At 41.9% G+C, this 19,465-nt stretch overlaps 5 protein-coding genes across 6 annotated transcripts; 4 read left to right on the top strand and 1 right to left on the bottom strand.

Annotated features, from left to right (window-relative positions):
* The first annotated feature begins 843 nt into the window (after positions 1–843).
* LOC129582322 (1-acyl-sn-glycerol-3-phosphate acyltransferase alpha-like) lies at positions 844–3,294 on the top strand. The gene is made up of 5 exons (XM_055473834.1): positions 844–1,347; positions 1,635–1,786; positions 2,198–2,370; positions 2,579–2,744; positions 2,904–3,294. Exons 1-5 carry the CDS (start codon positions 1,121–1,123, stop codon positions 3,086–3,088), a joined length of 903 nt encoding a protein of 300 aa, XP_055329809.1. The 5' UTR covers positions 844–1,120; the 3' UTR covers positions 3,089–3,294.
* A 587-nt stretch (positions 3,295–3,881) lies between these two features.
* LOC129583866 (60S ribosomal protein L4-like) lies at positions 3,882–5,524 on the bottom strand. The gene is made up of 5 exons (XM_055475872.1): positions 5,285–5,524; positions 5,113–5,228; positions 4,840–5,042; positions 4,578–4,782; positions 3,882–4,394 (listed from the first exon to the last, which is right to left on the bottom strand). The coding sequence occupies exons 1-5, from the start codon at positions 5,440–5,442 to the stop codon at positions 3,946–3,948; spliced, it is 1,131 nt and encodes a 376-aa protein (XP_055331847.1). The 5' UTR covers positions 5,443–5,524; the 3' UTR covers positions 3,882–3,945.
* Positions 5,525–5,823: 299 nt separating this feature from the next.
* LOC129583630 (splicing factor 3A subunit 1-like) lies at positions 5,824–8,849 on the top strand. Its single transcript, XM_055475520.1, has 3 exons — positions 5,824–6,697; positions 6,913–7,333; positions 7,441–8,849. The coding sequence occupies exons 1-3, from the start codon at positions 6,002–6,004 to the stop codon at positions 8,493–8,495; spliced, it is 2,172 nt and encodes a 723-aa protein (XP_055331495.1). The 5' UTR covers positions 5,824–6,001; the 3' UTR covers positions 8,496–8,849.
* A 491-nt stretch (positions 8,850–9,340) lies between these two features.
* LOC129589429 (uncharacterized) lies at positions 9,341–10,336 on the top strand. Its single transcript, XM_055484200.1, has 2 exons — positions 9,341–9,722; positions 9,894–10,336. Exons 1-2 carry the CDS (start codon positions 9,545–9,547, stop codon positions 10,040–10,042), a joined length of 327 nt encoding a protein of 108 aa, XP_055340175.1. The 5' UTR covers positions 9,341–9,544; the 3' UTR covers positions 10,043–10,336.
* A 3,528-nt stretch (positions 10,337–13,864) lies between these two features.
* On the top strand, positions 13,865–19,400 carry LOC129588104 (glucocorticoid modulatory element-binding protein 2-like). Of its 2 annotated transcripts, none has more exons than XM_055482190.1 (7): positions 13,865–14,599; positions 17,171–17,355; positions 17,617–17,699; positions 17,888–18,236; positions 18,358–18,536; positions 18,624–18,898; positions 19,067–19,400. In XM_055482190.1, exons 1-7 carry the CDS (start codon positions 14,129–14,131, stop codon positions 19,142–19,144), a joined length of 1,620 nt encoding a protein of 539 aa, XP_055338165.1. In that variant the 5' UTR covers positions 13,865–14,128; the 3' UTR covers positions 19,145–19,400. The 2 variants fall into 2 exon arrangements, with proteins under 2 accessions (XP_055338165.1, XP_055338156.1); XM_055482181.1 differs by having other exon boundaries at positions 18,355–18,536.
* The last annotated feature ends 65 nt before the right edge of the window (positions 19,401–19,465 follow it).

Here is a 19,465-nt window from a genome sequence, read left to right as displayed (position 1 = left end):
TGTTGAAATCTACTGTACAATACAAATATTTTGGCGCACCGGACCATTACAATAGACAAAGAATTTATTTGGTTGTTGTTGCCGAATGATTGTTGCTGTTAATAATTTATCTGCCGCATCCGTCCTGGGAACGGCACCAGCCTCGGCTGATTTAGATCAAATGTTCTCAGTGATTCGGGCGCCTGTTTCTGCTGTCTGTTGATGCTGTGTGACGCTCCTGTTTTTCATTTGTTTAATTGATAGACGTATTACTAAAAATTAAAGCTCTATTACAAGCAAACAAAAAAAAAATTTATCTGCAAAGTACCAATGTGTTATGTGGATGTCAGTTTCATCTGCAAAAGCACATCATCCTTTCATAATTATGATATTTTTAAAACTATTGCCGTAAAAAGGTTAATGATATTAAAAACTGTACCGTACCTATTTATTATTTTCAATTATTATGGATATAGATTTGTCCCAACTCCAAGGGACAGTGTATGGCATGATATTATAGATGTATTGTACAATATGCGGATTTAGTACAATGAACCACATACGTGTATGCAATAATTATCGATATCGATATTAATTTATTATTTATTATAAGAATATCATAATTGCTTACGCATACGGCAGACTTGTAAAATTTTTTTGTATGGTACCGTACATAATCCTGCATTGTACAATATTTTTATTTAAATATTATTATAATTTTATTCATAGAATTAATCATAAACCATGAGTTTTGTACATACCGACAGTAGCCTATAGACTGTACTACTACGTTGTCCATGTTCCTTACGATCGTTATCAGCTGTGCCGTAGGCATGATCATGATTACAAAGTCCGGACTTGTGACTTTTTATGGCAGTGCATTTTCACGACTTTCAGCAGACTTTGACTTACGGAAAATCGAGATATCCATTGAGGTATTTTATTTCTCTAGCCATTTGAATTTTGTAGCTTGATATAATTAGCCATTTCCTTGGTCGACTCCGGACTCCAGAACCGTCACAGCAAAATACTTTGTGGGATTCTGTGGATTTATTTTGTCAAGGAGCGACGAGAACTCGTTTTGTTACGAACTTGGAGTCAGTTATGGTGTGGATCTATACCGGACCCATCTGCTGCAAATATGGAGCCAGAAATATCTAAACCGGAATCTTCTTTGGGAATAGTGATTTTCCAGTATTTCTGCATTGCACTAACAGTTATTATTCCCGTAATATGGAAACTGTACGATTCTTCCCCCGCATTTCGTTATCAAGCCAAGATGTTTTTTTACATGACGATAGTGTATCTCACAAGCTCCCTTGTGATTCCGTTATCACTTAAGGATCCCCGAAATCCCGATAATACAAGGTATAATTCACTTGTTAAAACATCTGGGGTAGTGCATATTGCGCAACACTTTAATGATTTAATAGTGTTAGTCTCAATAGTCTGGTACATAATAATAAGGATAACTTCCGTGCGTGTTAAGCAGTGGTATCAGGTGTATATGAAATTATGTGGCATTCGTCATTCGTGCAAGGGCATTACATTCTTGCATTCATTCCTGGACCACGCGTTTAATTTAATTCTTCACACATTTTTCTTGACCCCTGAACCGCGTATTAATTACCGATAAGTAAGTGTTGTTTTTCTAGGAGCATCACAGGATGGTTATTTTTAAATTTATTGAGAGGGAAAGAATTATTTGGAATTCAAGTGGAAAAACGTGGCGAGGAAAATTTTCGTAAAGCTGGAGATGGTTCATATGTTGTGATCAGTAATCATCAGTCTTCCTTGGATATGATACGTACGATACAGTTATACGACTAGCCACTACTCTAGTGTGTTTAAGCAGTTGCGTCTCTGTCCTTTTGACTGATAAGCGCTTTATGATTTAAAGTTTTACCTTACTGGTTAGAGATGATTACAAGTCTTTCCTAATGACATCTATATCATACTGTATCTAATTATGCCCTGTATTTATATCTGTGAGATGCATGTTACTGTCTCCGGGATAACCTGATTACCTGCTCTGCAGAAAGTTGCTTTTGAAATCCGCGTGACTGTGATAATTTTAAATAATTCTTATCCGTTTTTCACTAGCACTACTTCTACTATTGATGTGGATATTCAGCAATTTTAAGCTGCACTATATGAAACAGATAGAAATACCGTGTACTTCTGTGCTCTGATCCTAAGCCGGTATTCTCTGATTTAGCTTTATTCGATGTTGTACCGGAACGATGTACCGTGTTAGCCAAAAAAGCGCTATTATTTGCTGGACCTTTTGGTTTGGCTTGTTGGTTGTGTGGAGGGATATTTGTGGATCGCCGTCCCGGCAAAGGAAGGGGGACTATGGATGGTGCTGCCTCGGAATTGAAGAAAAAGAATGTAAGTTAAGGTTGTGATACAAAGGATATTGTTCACCTGTTGCTACTCAAACATATTATTATAAAGATAATGCGTTGCGCCGCAGATATAGAAATATTATTGTGCTCCCACGGGTACAGCATTTTTAATCCACGTGTTTCCACATGAACCCCACTCGTACTGATACTAAGGACACCCTGCATTTTTTACTTGAGCTGTTGAATTTCAGGCAAGGATATGGATATTCCCCGAAGGAACGCGGAACCACGGAGATGGCTTACTACCATTTAAGAAGGGAGCGTTTCATTTGGCACTTCAAGCAAAGGTCCCCATAGTGCCCATTGTTGTGTCATCCTACAAGTCGTTCTACGATAAAAAGACTTGGAAATTTGAGAGTAAATATGAACCTGCTTTCATGGAATTGTTAAATTATCGGCACCGTGTCTAACCTGTCTTAGTACCAGATATGTTATTTCCGCCAGTTATTTTCAGTATTTTATGGTTAATATTTGGCACAACGAATGACTACTACTTAACACTACCAACTTTTGTAGCTGGGAAAATGATAACGACTGTGCTTCCTCCTATTGATACCAGTGCGTACTCGGTGGATACTATAAACGATTTGATCGAAAAAGCCAGAAATGAAATGATGGATGTCTTCATCAAAACCTCGAAAGAAATTGATCCGAATTTCGTTCTTGATCCGTACGATGGGAAAGCAGACAAGCGATCGTAGTACTAGTGTTGGTACTACGTTACCGGTGTTGTTTAGCGACTTCTGTTATGTACCAGTGTAGTTACGGGTTGTTACGTGCGCAACTGGTGGAACTGATTTAGTCGCAATTCTTATTGAATAAGCTCAAATATATAGCTAGTTTTATCTGGAAAACATTGTTAGAACCTCACAGCAAAAGAGAGTTTGACGGAATCAAAAAAGTTGAGTCTCTAGACAGTATACGTTAATCAGGTAACTTATCTATATACTATAGAAGTATATCTATATGATGCCGTATACATTATTGAAAAATATATTCTGTGCTGTACCTGTACTGGTTAATATTCGAGCTCAGAAGAACCTGCTCAAACAACCAACACTGTCGGCAAGGACAGTTGTTGGGGTTTAGTGTTGAAAACATCCAGGGCGAGCAACCCACCGAGGAAAACACATAAAAAAGGACTTTTTTCCGCGCATTGAAATGATAGGCACTGCCTATTAGGCAGTCTGAGGATTGACATGGCACGAAACGGCACGATAATTTTTAAAAGTCAAGGCAGAGAACATGTTGGAAAATGTAAAGGCCGCCTTTGCTGTACGTAAAATTGTAGCATGTGTGGTATACTGCATTGTATACCGGCATCAGTGGCATGTGTGCTAATACTGTACTAGCCCAAAAAAAATCGCGAAGCTGGGCTGACATTTTAAATTAAGTGTTACGAAGCTATACTCGTGTCTAGTGTGTTGTTCTCTACGAGCAGTCGAGCGCTCAACGGAGCAGTCGATTACGATATCGTTTGCAAGCGAAAGGGAGATGTTTACAGGTTTTTATTTATTCGCTAAAAATTGACAGATAGACAACTAAATCCAAAATTACTCTATTTTGCTTTAACAGCGCCCTTTTGTGGCTTAGCAGAAGGAGCCTTTGCGGCTTTAGAGTCTTTTGGGGCAGCCGCCTTTTTGACGATCTTCTCGCTGCGCAAATGAGCCTTTCGCTTCACTACCTCCGCGTGGGGGTTCAACTTCAGCATCACACGGATGTGTTTGAGAGGGTTCTTCTTCACCACACGACGCGAGGGCTTGTTTTTGCGGGGGCGCAGAGCAGCTTGGATCTTGTCCGATTGCAGCAGTCGTTTAAGGTCCGTGATGGTCATCTTGTGCTGCGGCAAGTTGTAGTCGGTCTTCAATTTAGACTTAGTGGTGTATGATCCATACAAATCGTCCAGCAGACGGAAAGAAGACTCAGTCCAAATTGTAAATCGCCCTAAATGAGCTCCCGGAGCCAGCTTCAGCAAATTCAGACTGCGAATATGGACCACATCCACGCCTGGAATGCACGTTTTCGTTACTCAGATCGATAGATAATACCATTATGCTGAATTTTAAATTCTCATGGTTAGAAAAATAAATTCCCATGAGTCCCATGATTAGAAAAATAAATTCCAATGTAGCGAACATTATTTGTAACCGTTACTTATTTTATGATGACCACAAGCCGAAGCAATCGTACCTGGGATGTTACGGAAAGCTCTGGTGACACCGTTGTCCTGATTATAAACGATCAACGGGCCTTTCTTATGGATGCGGCGACGGTTTCTCAGTTTACCGCGACCAGCTCGGAAACGTCGCGACTTGTACACTTTCAGAACATCTCCCCACGCTCGAACACGGCGCAAAAACGTGACAGCATCCTTGGTTTTCTTCAGCTCTTCCACCTAAATCAGAAGTACGTTGATAGACTGCTGTCATCCCTGCTTCGATAATATTCGGACCTTGTCAGAAACCACCAACGGAACCTCCGGGATCTGATCAATAATATGTCCGCGAGCCATAACCAAAGCCGGAACACCGGTGGCGGCGATGGCTGAAACCAATGCGTAGCGACGCTGGGTCACGTTGATCTTACGATGCCATCGGCGCCACGTCTTGGTTGGCGCAAACATGCGTCCTCCGCGACACATATTGCCGAACGCACCTAATAACAAGCACTATCAGTATCTTTGCAACCCTGTAATCAATAATGGCTTCAGCAGTCAACAGCGAACCTTGTCCGGATCGGTGGGTTCCACCACCGCGTACACGAGGAATACGAGCCACAGCTCGACCAGTTCCCCATGATTCCGCCGATGTTTGATGGCCAGCAAGATCGGACACGGCATATCTATATAAAGAAATTTGTAAAACATCGGAATCCTAAGGAACTCACGAGCCACGTACGCTTGGCGCGTGTTAAAGCGCATGCTCGTGTGGACGAAGTTCACCACGTCCGGTCGAATAGGAGCTCGGAATACGGCAGGAAGAACGACAGTCTTTCCCGTTGCCACATTCTTCTCATCGTAAACCGTAACAAGAGGTCGGGCAGAAACCTGCGACATTTTTGATCTTTTTAAAGAACTTCCAATAATCCGGTAGAAATCACAGACGACTTCTCGCTTCTGCACCGCATCCAAAAAGAACAGACAACCATAATACAGACAGCGGATTTTAGCGCACCATTTGGATAGTTAATGCCATAATTAGGCTTCTTCTGATTGGTTATGAGTTGATTCAAACTCACACACTGTTCGTTCACGAATTCCATTACTGAGCAGCTGGAAGCTTGGCTCCGATTCATGCCTTTCGGATAAAACTTCCGTAGTTCCATTAAAAGCTAAGTAATGGAAAATACAATTGGGCTTCGTGTCGCAGTGATTCCGCTTACGGGAGGCAGCACCATTGCGAAATGCACCATAGCCCACACAGGCAGTACGGTCACTACGGTGTTCGTCCATGTAACGTTTGCAGAAGCTCGCAGAATCTCATCAGATGTAGCTGTACGGTAACATTCAAGATTTGTTTTTCAACGACATTTGTTTTCCACTTTAGCTTCCTTTGATGTTTTTAATGGTACGATAGAGTTTTTTATTGAATCCTTTTGAACAGCAAACCGTAAACATGGTCGCCAACGAGGTTGAAGAAATCCTCGAGGATGCCTCAAAAAAGGCCGAATTCGTCCTTCGACCCGATATCCGGGATGACCAAAATGAAGGAGAAGTCTACAATACCCCCGTTATTGGGATCATCTATCCGCCACCAGAGCTCAGGAATATTGTGGACAAAACGGCATCGTTTGTCGCGCGGAATGGTGTTGAGTTCGAGTCTCGCATTCGACAAACGGAAGCCAATAATCCAAAGTTTAACTTTCTGAATCCTGGTGATCCGTATCACGCCTACTACGAACATAAAGTTGGAGAATTCATCCAGGGAAAGGGCCAAGAGCCTCAGGTTGTAGCTCGGCCTAGCACCCCGCCCTTGCTGACATCGGCGAATGTGGTTCAGGAGAAGATACGGCAGCAGGTCAAAACCTTAGTCACACTAAAGGATCCCCCGCCGGAATTTGAGTTTTTTGCGGATCCTCCTTCTATCTCCAGTTTTGATTTAGAAGTAGTGAAGTTGACAGCTCAATGTGTAGCTAAAAATGGGAAAGAGTTCCTATCCGAATTAATGGAGAAAGAAAAGTCGAATTTCCAGTTTGATTTCCTGAAGCCACAACATAGTCTCTTTGACTACTTCACAAGATTAGTGGAGCAGTACACGAAAGTTTTGTTGCCACCCAAAACTATCGTGCGTGATCTTCGTCAGGAGGTTCAGGTATGGATTCATGGTATCATATAATTACTTTAAATTATGAGTGTAAGCAGCTCTTACAGGCTACATACAGCAAGTTAAGCGCGTTACATAATTTTCATAAATATGTAATCTAAAACTTATATAAATATATAAATAGTTTTATAATAATTCTTAAAACCGCGCATGATTGAAGATGGGTTTGTCGGCAAAAATTTAATTGACTGCTTATTTCGCAGGATCCTCGAAAAGTTTTAAATGCCGCTCGATACCGAGCAGAATGGTACCGTAGAGAAATGCGCGAAAAGGAGCGAGAAGAAGAGGAACACGAAAGAGAACGGGTAGCCTACGCACAAATTGACTGGCACGATTTCACCGTAGTGGAAACGATTGATTATCAGCCTTGGGAAGAAGGCGAATTCCCCGCTCCAACTACACCCGAAGAAGTTGGAGCCAGAAGCCTGCTTTATGAACGAATGCTTCAAGAACAACAATTAAAGCAACAGGCACCTCCTGCGGCTAATACGGATGCTGAGGACATCACCGTGGAAATGGAGATCGAGGAGGAAGAACCTCGGCCAGAGTCACCTCGTCGAGAGGAGCCCAAAGAGACACCTGCTCCATCCTTACCTCCTCCGGTTATTAATCCCGCAATTCCGGGTAATCTTTGTAATACTGATAGCATGTTCCCCTAAAAGCCAGTTTTATTTTCCTTGATGTTCCCAGGCAAACTTTTTCAAACATATACTAACTTGTTATATTTTTAGGAAATGTCATCATTCGGCCGTACAATCCCAAGCAGAAACCTACAAGAGATACCGGTCCACCTTCAACGGAGTTTGTCATATCTCCTATTACTGGAGAGCGAATCCCTGTGACGAAACTACAGGAGCACTTGAAGTACAGTCTTTTGGACCCCGAGTTCTTACAACAGCGTGATCGGCAGTTGCAAGACAAACAGCAGCAGGAGCTGGTGTACGCACCAGGCACCGCTATTGGGGAAAGTTTACGGCAGCTAGCAGAGCGTCGTACGGATATTTTTGGTTCGGGCGCCGAAGAAACATCGATTGGTCGGAAAATCGGTGATGCATCCAAAGAGCCGGATAGGAACAAGGTTATCTGGGACGGATTTTCTGCATCCAGCGAAGCTACGGTTAAAACCGCCGCGAAGACAGTGACACCAGAAGAGCAACGAAAGCACGATTATGAAATGGCAAAAATCCAAGGACTTATTCCGGACCCAGAGAAGGATAAAATCGGACCACAGACTATTATTCCGCCCCCTGTACGCGCTCCTCCTCCTTTTATGTCCCCTGCGCCACCAGTACCAACGCTGCGCCCACCGGTTATGGGGATGAGCTTTCTGCCACCGCCAGCGCAGGTTATGTTTCAACCGCCGCCGGTGATGCCACCACGAATGGTGGCTCCTCCACCTGTGGAAGCAGTTGCTCCTCCTGTGGATGACGATGAGGACGATGACGAGCCGGCATCTAAACGGCAGAAACAGGATCACACCGCTGAGGAGGAATTCCTGAAGACATATAAAAATCCGATTACGTTCAAAGTTCAGGTGCCTCATGTGGCTGATAAACCAGAATGGAAACTGAATGGGCAGGTTTTGAATTTGACTCTTGCTCCTAAAGACACATTTACTACCATTAAGGCAAGAATCCAAGACCAATTGGGCATTCCACAAGGAAAGCAGAAGTTGCAGTTTGATGGAGTATACGTCAAAGATACGCAATCCCTTGCATCTTGTAACATAATTCCCGGCTCCATGGTGATCCTGCAGCTTAAAGAACGTGGCGGAAGGAAGAAATGAAGAACCAGACTTGTTGTTCGTTGATTGTAGGACGTGTATAAAGACTAACCCTAAATTGCTAGCTTAAAAACTTGTCCGCGCTACGGCTCTTTTACGTTTTCGTGGTTTATTTTGCATGCAGTAAATTTGGTGGATCTACAGGGTTCCTTTTGGTTTTTGCTGTATCTCTGAAAGTAGGAATACTTGGTTATTTTCGCTATACAACAACACACGGTGCAAGCACTTAAATGTTCGCAATTGTATTTATATTGGTTCGCGGCCTCTGTTGACGAAGTGCTGAAAAATGGTGTTTTCGTTTTTAATTTTGTTTTTCAGTCTCGTTAACAAAATATCGGCTTTGAAATATGTACGTTGAAATTAACAAAACGTTGTGGTTTCGTTAAAATGCAATGAAATTATTATAATTTTATGAAATTGGTGATAAAAAGAACTGGCCTTCTGACAATGCCGGCGCTACCGCGCTGGGGCATTTATTGCCCCAACAGAATGCACAGATCCGAAAACTTCATCAAACAGTTATTTTTAGAATCACGAAAAAAAACTTGTATCTGTAGCTCGTATGTGGTCAGTTACAAAATGAAAAAAAATGGACATGATTGCAAGCGCACTTCGCATGCTTGATATTCGCTACTTTCTTTTTTCTACATTTCGCTTACCTGATGAATGTAACGCAACCACCACTTTAAATCCATAAGAGCAGAAATGTGCAGGTTAGAAGTAATATAATAAAATCTTACGTATTCACTTCGCATGCTTGATGTAGTACGCCTTTGCCGGTACGGCGAATACTACGCCACACTGCCACCGATTACATACTATGCCACATAAAGTGGAAACTGGTCACCTTTCTGTACTCGTTCTGTGATCGAGGTTTTGATCAGTCGCATTCGAAATTTCGAATACATAACATCATTCAACGGGAATTTTCAGTTAGATATAAGCCGAGCACGTTTATTTCTTACTGCAGGTAATACATAAGCGTAAACTTTTCGTTTAGACTGCTCCAAATTGGTTGCCGTCAACTGCACGCAAGGATTTAAGTTGCCACAATGCCGAATTCAGTTGGCTCGGTAAGCTCAACTTCCAATGCAGAAGCTGCGGTGGTCATTGATTGGGATGAATGGCTGCGGATGGATCCTGAAAGGAGCTGGAAGCAGGCTGCCGCCGAACTCAGCGATATGGACAATCTCATTTCCAGAACCTCAGCCAAGCTGGTCGTCATGCAAGGTAAGTTGATCGCTGCAAAACAATTTCATTCACAAGACTAGGACAAGGTATAATCGCCAGTGCAAAATCGCTTGTGTGTGAGTGGTTCACTCTGATAAAACACTGCATGGTTTTTTATCTATGTGGTCGCGCCAGTCTTAAGAATGCGCGATGCAGTAAAACTAGTTACAGGAAAAGTTGCGGAGTCTTTGAAAATGGAACGGAAAACTCACCTGGAAGAACATGCCATTGACGTGGAACTGGAGAAACTGGAAGCGCTGACGACAGAAGGAGCTGATAAAGCCGCTTCCGAAAGCAACTCTTCTGCAGTTGAGACGTGAACTGTTTACGTTAGCTGCAGCATCTCTTTTCTGGTGATTTTTGCAATGTTTTACTTGCCGCTGGTTTTATAGTTTTTGTGAGGATTCTTTGATTTTTCATTGTAATTGTTTAGTAATTTTTCGGGCATTTTTTTGTATGTTTTACTGGCCAGTGTCCATCGCGCGCATTCTCTTTTCATCTTTGATCAGTCCAGCAGATAGGTGTTCCCATGATTCTGTTGTTCTGTTAGAAGCAGCCGAAGGCTGGCAGTTTTGGTCTTTCTCTGAGAGATTTTTACCGATAAAGAATAGTGTTAGCGGACATTAATCGCGCGCATCTCGGTGCCGTACACAGTGGACGACGAACAGCGAAACACATTTCGGCCAGGATGCTTTCGTGGCTGTCTTCCATTTAGCGCCGCGATTTCTCATAAATACAGTGACGAAGGGGCGCAGGAGGAAATCCGATCGCGGCAGTTCACGGGGAATTGGCGATCGTCGTTAATGATCGAATTTCCGTTCTGGATCTATTTGCTCAGCGCACTGCCAGTCTCCTGGCATTTTTCTGCTCTCGCGCGGCGGAGCCTATTTATTGTTCTTGCCCGAGCCGGTTAATTAAAGCGATGCCTTCGGTAGGATGCACTAATTAATGATCGCCTCCTCTGTTCATTTCCTTCGCGCTCCATCAATGTTGACTTCATCGACGGTTCCGTTGCGACGCGATCGCGGGCGTCCCGGCGCTGATCAATGATCAACTACCTCTCTGACGAACGCGCCCATCTGATTCGCATCTTCGCGACATCATTTTCTTAATGGCTTGCTCCTCATGGTGCGCTATCACTTGTTCTCTATAAATAACAAACTTCATCAAGAAGTCGCAGAGCAGGCAACAAAACAGATATTTGCGTATAAGTTAGAGCTTGAATGTGACGCCGCACGCCGCTGCCCGGTGAACTCTGTACATATTCATAAAAGCGGATACGTATTTATTACCTGTTACTACGTCTCTGGCTGTAGTTTTATGTTTTCTTGAGATCATTGTCAAGTGAATTTGATAATATTAATCCATCAAAAAGTGAAGGAAAGAATTTGCGTTTTCGTGAAAAAGCTAAATCAAGGTGCTAATTTTTTGTAAGTATGTGAAATATTTTCTACTGGCAAAAATAATTATATCGAACTGTGAATTCCAGCTGATATGCAGCATGCTGAATGTGAAAGTTGACGAAACTTTATTCTAGTTTTTGCTATTACTGTATCAGAGCCCGCTATTGCTTTAATTAGCTTTTGACTTAATCTATTGTGAGTCTGTATTAATTCGGTGAAACCGAACAAAAGAAATAACATTACCCACTAAAATAATTTGCCGCCACCAGCAGCGTGAAAAATGTACAGAAAATTGTAATCTGTAAAGTACTAAAGAAATGTAATTAATGTACAAAAGAACAGAAATATGATCTGTAATCAGTAACATGTAACAAAACAGATTTAGGCCGCTTGGCAGAACGCTGTGCCAGTGAACGTTTGGATTGGGCCGCCGCGCTCCATGTTAATACAAACATTTGAAAATCGAAATTTTTGATTTAATTTTGCGCTGAAGTAAAGATATGTTGTCTGTTAAATATGCCGTGAAATTTTTGCTGACATGATAGCATGTTAAAAGAGAAATTACTGCCAGCAGTGCAGTCGCAGTGCACGGTAGTCATGTACAATAAATATCGAGAATATTGAATATCATCTTTCCACTGCTGCACATACTGCACATATACGATATATTCCGCTTCATGCGACCCAGCGTTGACCAAACTAGTCCTTCGTCCCCCGCGGCCATTCAAACAGATTTGTGCGGCAACATTTGCCGCATATGCCGTGTCGTGACCTCGCTGTGCTTATGCTGCCTTCGGTCGATTTTGACGACTATTTCGGCATTTAATTCTAGTTACACAGCATAAAAAGCCGCACTGGTTAAACTAAACAAATTATGGCGGAAGATGTCGTTTACGCTCCGCGAATGCTGTAGCAGCTTCTGCATCCATTTACAGCCGTGCTTGTGAGTACGCATAGGTCGACCACCAATGGCAATAATCGATCGCCTGTCGAAGCATACATAAGCTGTAGTAACGCTGAGTCGCTGACGTTGACCGGTGGCGGTGAATATGTACAATATGTATACAGTGCCATAATAAATCGTATAAGATTTAATGCAATTTTTACTTCGACCTTACAAGTTACGAGTAAAACCCTGCGTTTGGTAGTATTATCCAGCTGTAGACTGTAGCCTGAATAATTTTAATTCTGATGCTTGATTATGATCATGGTGAAAAACAGTAATACCGTATTAACGTGGATTTTCGACGCATCTACCAATTTTTGTTAGGCAGTTAAAGAAAAAATAAGTTATCACTAAACATGCGGATGCACTAAACATGCGAGCGTGGTCCTTGTATTACACGAGACAATACGGTATTGCATACACGATCTAATAAATTCGCTACCGATAAATATATACTTTAATACCTAGTTCTATGCAAAAGGAATGCCCACGTACTGCTTGTACGCTGCTATACAATAAATACTGACAAGTATAATTCGTATGGAAAATGCGTAATGTGTCAGTGAATACACCGGAACAGCGACTACGCCAATATTCAGTCATACAGTTCAATTAACTTCCCACTCGTGCTCTACGTAGAGATTACTCGTAACCGGTGATCACGAAGCATGCTCTGATAGCTGAAAGAACTTACGATTACGAAACTGTAAACGAAAAGACACGGTCTAATTACGAAGTTAATTTACAATTAAAAAACTACGATGCTGCAAGGTCAGCGCTAACTGGTATAATAGGGGCGGATTGAGTGCTACCACACAAATGTAACGGAGTTGACGCGTGCGCGTCGTTGTTTGTGCGTCGCAATCTGCATAGCTTCCGGCTGCAGACGATGCCCGTGTTATTCGGCGCTACCGATAAGCAACCAACCGCGCGTTCTCTATTTGCTTGAAGAGTTGCTGTTTACTTCTGTCTACGGTAGCTGGGATATTAAGGAGTCGAACTGAAGTCTCGATCACGCAATCCGTTAACACTGATTGTGTGAAATCCATTGCTTGTTGACCTTTTCGCTAACAAATTCTACACGGCTGACGGCTGGACTCACCGTTAATTGTTAAACCTCGTGCTCAAATTATTTTCTAGTACAAGCGCTGCTGCGCTAGTACCGACTGATGCACATATATACTTAGATTCTAAATACCAAAAAAGAGAAATTAGGGGACAGAAACATGTCAAGTATTAATTAGCACAAGCAAATTACTTTTTTAACGCTGAAGAACAAAATACCTTGAAAGACAATTATTAAAAGCAATCACTTGTGCCATCCGGATACATATAGAAACTAAATCAGAATTGTTATAAATGCTCGTATCAACAAGTTCAAGTATCCCTCATTATCTTGCGACTTCCTAATAACAAGCGGGGATGAATGTCAAAAACGGTATAATTTTTTATGGTTTATTTAAAAGAATACGGAGTGATACTGATAACTGTAGGTTTTACGGCATGTGTTACAGTTTACGCTTTTGTGATCATGAATTTCGCAAATGCAGTAAACCAGCTAGCGGCGTAACGGGTGGGCCGTCTTTGTTCATCATCAGAAAGAGAGCATGGCGAAGATACATACAGCAGCTAAATGCTTATCTAGCGAAGGCCGCGCCGCGCATATGGCAGGATTCGGTGTGTACATTATAGTGCACGTAGTACGTCTATTCCGTGTCTCTGCCGCTCGATCCGCCCTACTACGCAAAGAATGATGAAAGAAAAAACGTTTGTAGACCGCACGAGTACTATTCAACTGTTGCTGCCATCAATCAGAAGCGTGTGATGGTGCGAAATCTGCAAGAGTCTTACTACCGACCATCGAGCTTCCTCAGTGACCCTACGATTTAGGCAGTAATGTGATAAAAAGATTTCTCTTTCGTCGGATTGGTTACGAACCCCGGAAATTGTGACAGTGTCGCTTTCGTTATAAATTTTAAAGTTATAAAATATTTCGGCGGCTGTACACTCGTAAGGTCAGTAATTTTTGAAATCGTTGCGAGTATCTGACCATCCAAATGCTTCCTGGAAGGCCGTACAACCGTTACGATCCACTGGCTGCTATTGAAGCACCCACACGAACAGTGGGAACAGCCGATATGACGCTGTTCCAATCGCCGGAATTTCAACTGCAGATTTTATTGGAAATGCGCTCCCGGTATCCCGACTATGTTAAGCCGGATTACAATTATTTCCACGGCAGCGTCGTTCTGGATGTGGAGTGTGGGGATAACCACGGGCAAATGTATTTATCCCGGTTTTGTCAAGGCAGCAAAGGCCAGTGCATCCTGTACTTCCGCAGTGTCACCGATCACTTGTGGTTAACGCCCAATCAGTTCCAGTGCATCAGCGGACGGGAGTCGGCTAAGGACTGGAAACGCTCCATTCGGCATCAGGGCAAAAGTTTAAAACTGCTGCTGGCCAAGCAGATACTGTTTGTCCACCCGTCAAGTTGTGCCTGCTCGGGCTGCCGCATTAGTTCACCTGTGGTGAGTTCAATGATTGCATACTGGGCACGTATGCAATGTGCCGACACTGGATGACATTATTGTCATCCGCTGCCGTCGATTGTCATGCACGATGATGATCATGACCGTTATACTGATAATGTATAGGAAAGATGATCGCCAAATATGCGATTGTCGAAGTGTTACGCTGATCGCTGGCCACTCATGTTATATGGTTAAGATGTGCACAATATCTCTGATCAATAGCCGCGGTAAAATAATGTGTATAATTGTGGCACTTTTTTCTGTGGTTCTGTCGACTTCTTTGCTAATCGGTTTTTTGTTGCGCTCATAAAATTCTGTGAAAACTTATTATAAGGTTTAGCCTAGGTTTTAGCCTAGCTTATCAGAATATTTATCACGCAAGATGTAACGAAAACAGTTCAGTTTGTAAGAAATCAGTTCACTCCTTCGATCGTCAGGAAACGTTTTTTTTGTGGCTTAAGTATCGTGGCGCGCTGTAGATAGTATGATCATCACTGCTTAATTAAAGCGACTGTCAAAATTACCTTTTCGACTACGAGCGTATCAAAACACCTTAATTTGCACCAAGGCAAATAAAAATCACAGTACGACGACGACGACACAAAAAGTACAATAGGCGCAAATCGTATTTACGAGCGGAACAATATAATAATTTGATGTAACGGTCTCGTGCCCCAAGACACTGAGCCGGCACCGGCAATAAAATTCGATGTTTACCAGCGACTCGTGCCTTGGATCATTCGACCAGGCAAAACAGGATGGTGCTAATTAACAGCTTTGTGCTAGCTTAATTTAAAGCTTTCCGAACTGCGCGTTATATAGCACCTTGAAAATGTTATTGCTTTTGCGGACGTTAACTTATGGTGTGTAACAAACAGAAATAGAGAACAAGAAAGACGTGCATGAACTTTCACACATTTTTACAAAATACAAAATAAAAGGTGTATCTTGCAGACTTGCACACGCGGAGTGGTCTACGTACAGTGTATTAGCATTGTAGCAACTTCGGTATTGTACTATTATGTAGGTACATACGTTTGCAGTAATGTTATTGTTTGTGCGACAAACTTTGATCATATACTGTATTGCGCATTAAAAGTGTGTGCTGGTTTGCACATTCAATTCGCTAACAAAACGGAAATAAAGTACTTTATGCATTATGTAACTTGTAGTCGTAGCAAGCTTAATACTATGTTCAACTAATAGAATTATTTAAATTTTTTTAGTTTATATCCACAGAGATTGTCAGAATGCTTTCCTGTTGACGTTTCGTGGAGGCAATAGTTCGCTTTCGAAAAGAATTTATGTGACAAAATCTAACATTTTTAACAAAATTTTTTCATTTATTAAGTGAAACGGGCAGTCTGGCTTCACTCCAGGTTTCAGTTAACTGCTTACACTTGCGGGCCTTTTGACGCGCCTTCGGTGCTTGGACCAAATACAAATACGATGTTATTCCGATATCGATGTGCAGACTGAGTATGCTTTGTGGTCTTATCTTCGTAATGTGTTTTTGAAATAAAACGTCCGATTTATGCTGATATGCGTGCATTTTTGCCATCACGGCCGACAATTTTTTGCGGTGGTGCATTAAGAATCAAGCGAGGCCAGACCGACCATCTGTCTGCTTTATGGCGATTTACGATCGCCTCCATGTATCATTGAGTCATGACGCACCGACATCAACTTAATTGTATACCAATCCTTTTTGCGATAAGATACATTCCAGCTTTAGCTGCAGGAAAAAAACATAAACGATATGTGGCAGCGGTGCGTGAGGAATCCGTCAACAACAGCCGTTGCTCCGTCAGCCGCAAAGATAACGAAGCGTGCCCTTTATAATGTTACCTTAGGAAGCTATTCTTCTCGGCCAACGATGCAAGTAGAATTGTTAAAAACGGAAGACACTCCGCACGATGATCACTGGGGCATGTCACTTGTTTTTATGAGTTTGTAGCCATCATCGTATATTTTGCCAAGTTGGCTGCTATTTTGTACCATGGCAAAGGTGTTGTTCGTGATATGTACAAATAATAGTACGAGTAATATTAATAATACTCGTAGTACTATTAATAATTTTAATGCAAAAAATGGTTGCGCGATAACTTCAACGAATCCAGAATTCATACGTAAGGCAGTCAGAAATATTGTTTGATTGCACACTATTACGTGTCTCCTGCAGTGCTGATTGGGGCTGAAAAACCAATTTGCTTGAACCGGAAAAAATGCAAATAGTTATTAAAATGCCTGGTACTTTTATTATTAAGGGTGCTCTTGGTCAACGGTATGAGTAATAGAAAAACGTCGCAAAAAGTAAAGATAGATAATTTTTTTCATAAGTAAACACTTGTACCATAAACCACTATTTTTATGCTGTCATATCATAAGATTTCTCTTCTTATGGGCAGCTTTTATTTTTTATCTGCAGAGCAAAAATGCGACTGAATTTTTCCTGCTGCGTATATAAATCACTTGTAGCAGTTCTTCATCGCATTGCATGATACATAAACGATAGATGTACTCACATGTTTTTGCGAATAATAGTAAGAAATTTTATGATGTTAATAGGATCGCAGAAAGCTATCAGCTTACAACTTCCGCGTTGATATTGACCCGATCGGACCCGGAAATGCAAATCGCTCAGCAGAGGATTATAAAGGAAATAGTTCATCAGTTATTAGCGACCAAACCGATTCAGAAAGAGCTTTCCAAGAGGATCTTCCTAATGAACGTTGGACGCGGAAACCACATCGGTAAGCACGGCCGTAGATAGCGTATTCCTGTAGCATGAGTAACTTTTCCGGGAAAAGTTGGATGTTAAAAGCTATTATAATGGTGCCCCTGTGTAAGTTTGCTGTGTCGGGAGTTCTTAAAATGCAGGCTACATAGTAAATAGTAGAACGAAAACAGATTATATAATTGCAATTAAGAACTGCGTAGAAGCGGCTGCAATAACTTGTGCGCGCGTATGGTGTATTCCGTTAAATATTAAATAACAACGTATGTGCTTTCAGAAATAAAACGCCTTTGCAAGACATTTCCGAATCATCTTCTGAGGGTGTGCCGGCAGCGAAAACTGGGATGGCGAATTTCAGATGTATGTACGCCCAAGAATTCTAGTTAGCAAACATCGTACATAATTTTTATAAATTCTACAAAATTACTAAAATACGCCTGCTCTGTACATAGGCCAGGCAGGCCAGGTAAAGTTTTTCAATGTTTCTCAGTTCTGCTGTATTTGTGAAATACGTTCAAAATCTATAATTACAAGACTTGCGTTTATAGCGAAACACAGCCGTGATCATTCACAACTCGATGACGCGGCAGAATCGGCGGAACGTTACCCAACGAAAAAGAAGCGATTAGAGGCAAATAGTTTCGCCTCGCCCGTCATGGATTATTCTTCTTACACGTCACCGGAAAACGGCGCTGCTAAGTCGGATAAACGACTGGGTATCCAGAATTCTGCCCCTTTTTCACCGGCATCCGCCATGAGCAACGGGGCGGTCACGCCAAACTTCCACATGTTGTTGAACCGTTTGCCCTTTGGTGCCGGTGCAACTCTGCCGAGCTTCCCGGCTGCATACGTCACCAATTACAGTCAACATTTTCCCAGCATGTTTCCGTCGTTCGGGTAAGATGTATCGGTTCGCTTTACATATACATATAGTAGGCATTTCCACGAAAGATTACTAAAATCGGATACCTTTTCTAATATCTTTCATCTTTCATATCTGTAATTATCGCTTTAGCAGCATGTATCCGGACTTCTTCCGCTCCTATTCGAAATCCAATCCAGCGCAACCATACAGTCTTCCCGCTCGTGATGGCTTGGAAAATACATCATCAAGTGGATCTCAGTTTTCCTATCGTTCATCTTGTCCTATTCCGCCGATAAATGATCAGTCCGCTACAACCATGGCTGTCGATTCTAGTAAGCAGTTTGCCTACCAAAAAATTAATAATTATTACATGCATAAATGGTACAGTAGATAATAAACGAATTGGTTGCATTTTTCAGTGTCTTCGGACACTTCCGGCTCTTCCTCGCCGACTTCGACGCTACGTCGATCTAATAACTCCAGTACGGAAAATTCACCGGAAAGGGAAACGCCCTTAGATCTCACGCTGGCCCGTGACACACCGGCCGAAGTCGACTCCATCAAAAATCACAACTGCAATAATCCACCATTAACTCTGCACGGCAAAATATTTTCCGGGTGCACCGCCAAAGTCCCTCGATTTAGTTATTCGTTTCCTGCATCCGTCATTGATGGTCTGGAGAAAAACCTACCGGTAAGGCGCTTGACTCTAAAGGTTTTCTGTAGTTCGTTCTGTGGGCAGATTTGAAATTATTCGAAATTATACCTGTAATAATACAAAACACTGCTTGAAAACAAATGGCAGTACCCTACATCTGCGCAGTGCCGATGAGCAAACCTACGCTGTTTTTTACTACGGTAGGTTAAAGGCGAAGAGGTTTTTGTCCCACAACGCCTGGACTCCCCAGAAGACCGTCCCATTTCACCCACCGAAGACTGATGCAAAAAAATAAGTAATAAAAGGACAGTCAAAACTCAAAAGTAATTCAAACGACAGTAATAGAAACATTAGATTTGTTGTGCTGACATTGTTAATATGATGTTTTGTTGTTGCGTTACCATGATTATTGTGCTTTAAATTCTTGATCGCTTTAGAAAATCGACTTTTTAGCGTCGACGGTCGCTGTAGGAATTGCGCTTTAAGAGGTACTGAGTTTGTATGCTAATTGTTTTCTATTTCTTTTCACGCATTGAGACTGAAGTGCTAGAATATTTTACAAATATTCATTTTATACAAATTGTGCAACCCAAGAATAATATC

Source organism: Paramacrobiotus metropolitanus, unplaced genomic scaffold (genome assembly GCF_019649055.1).
Source record: "Paramacrobiotus metropolitanus isolate TYO unplaced genomic scaffold, Prichtersi_v1.0 Parri_scaffold0000002, whole genome shotgun sequence".
NCBI lineage: Eukaryota > Metazoa > Tardigrada > Eutardigrada > Parachela > Macrobiotidae > Paramacrobiotus > Paramacrobiotus metropolitanus.
Note: the sequence above shows the minus strand (reverse complement) of the source record. Positions and strands in the feature narration are given on the sequence as shown.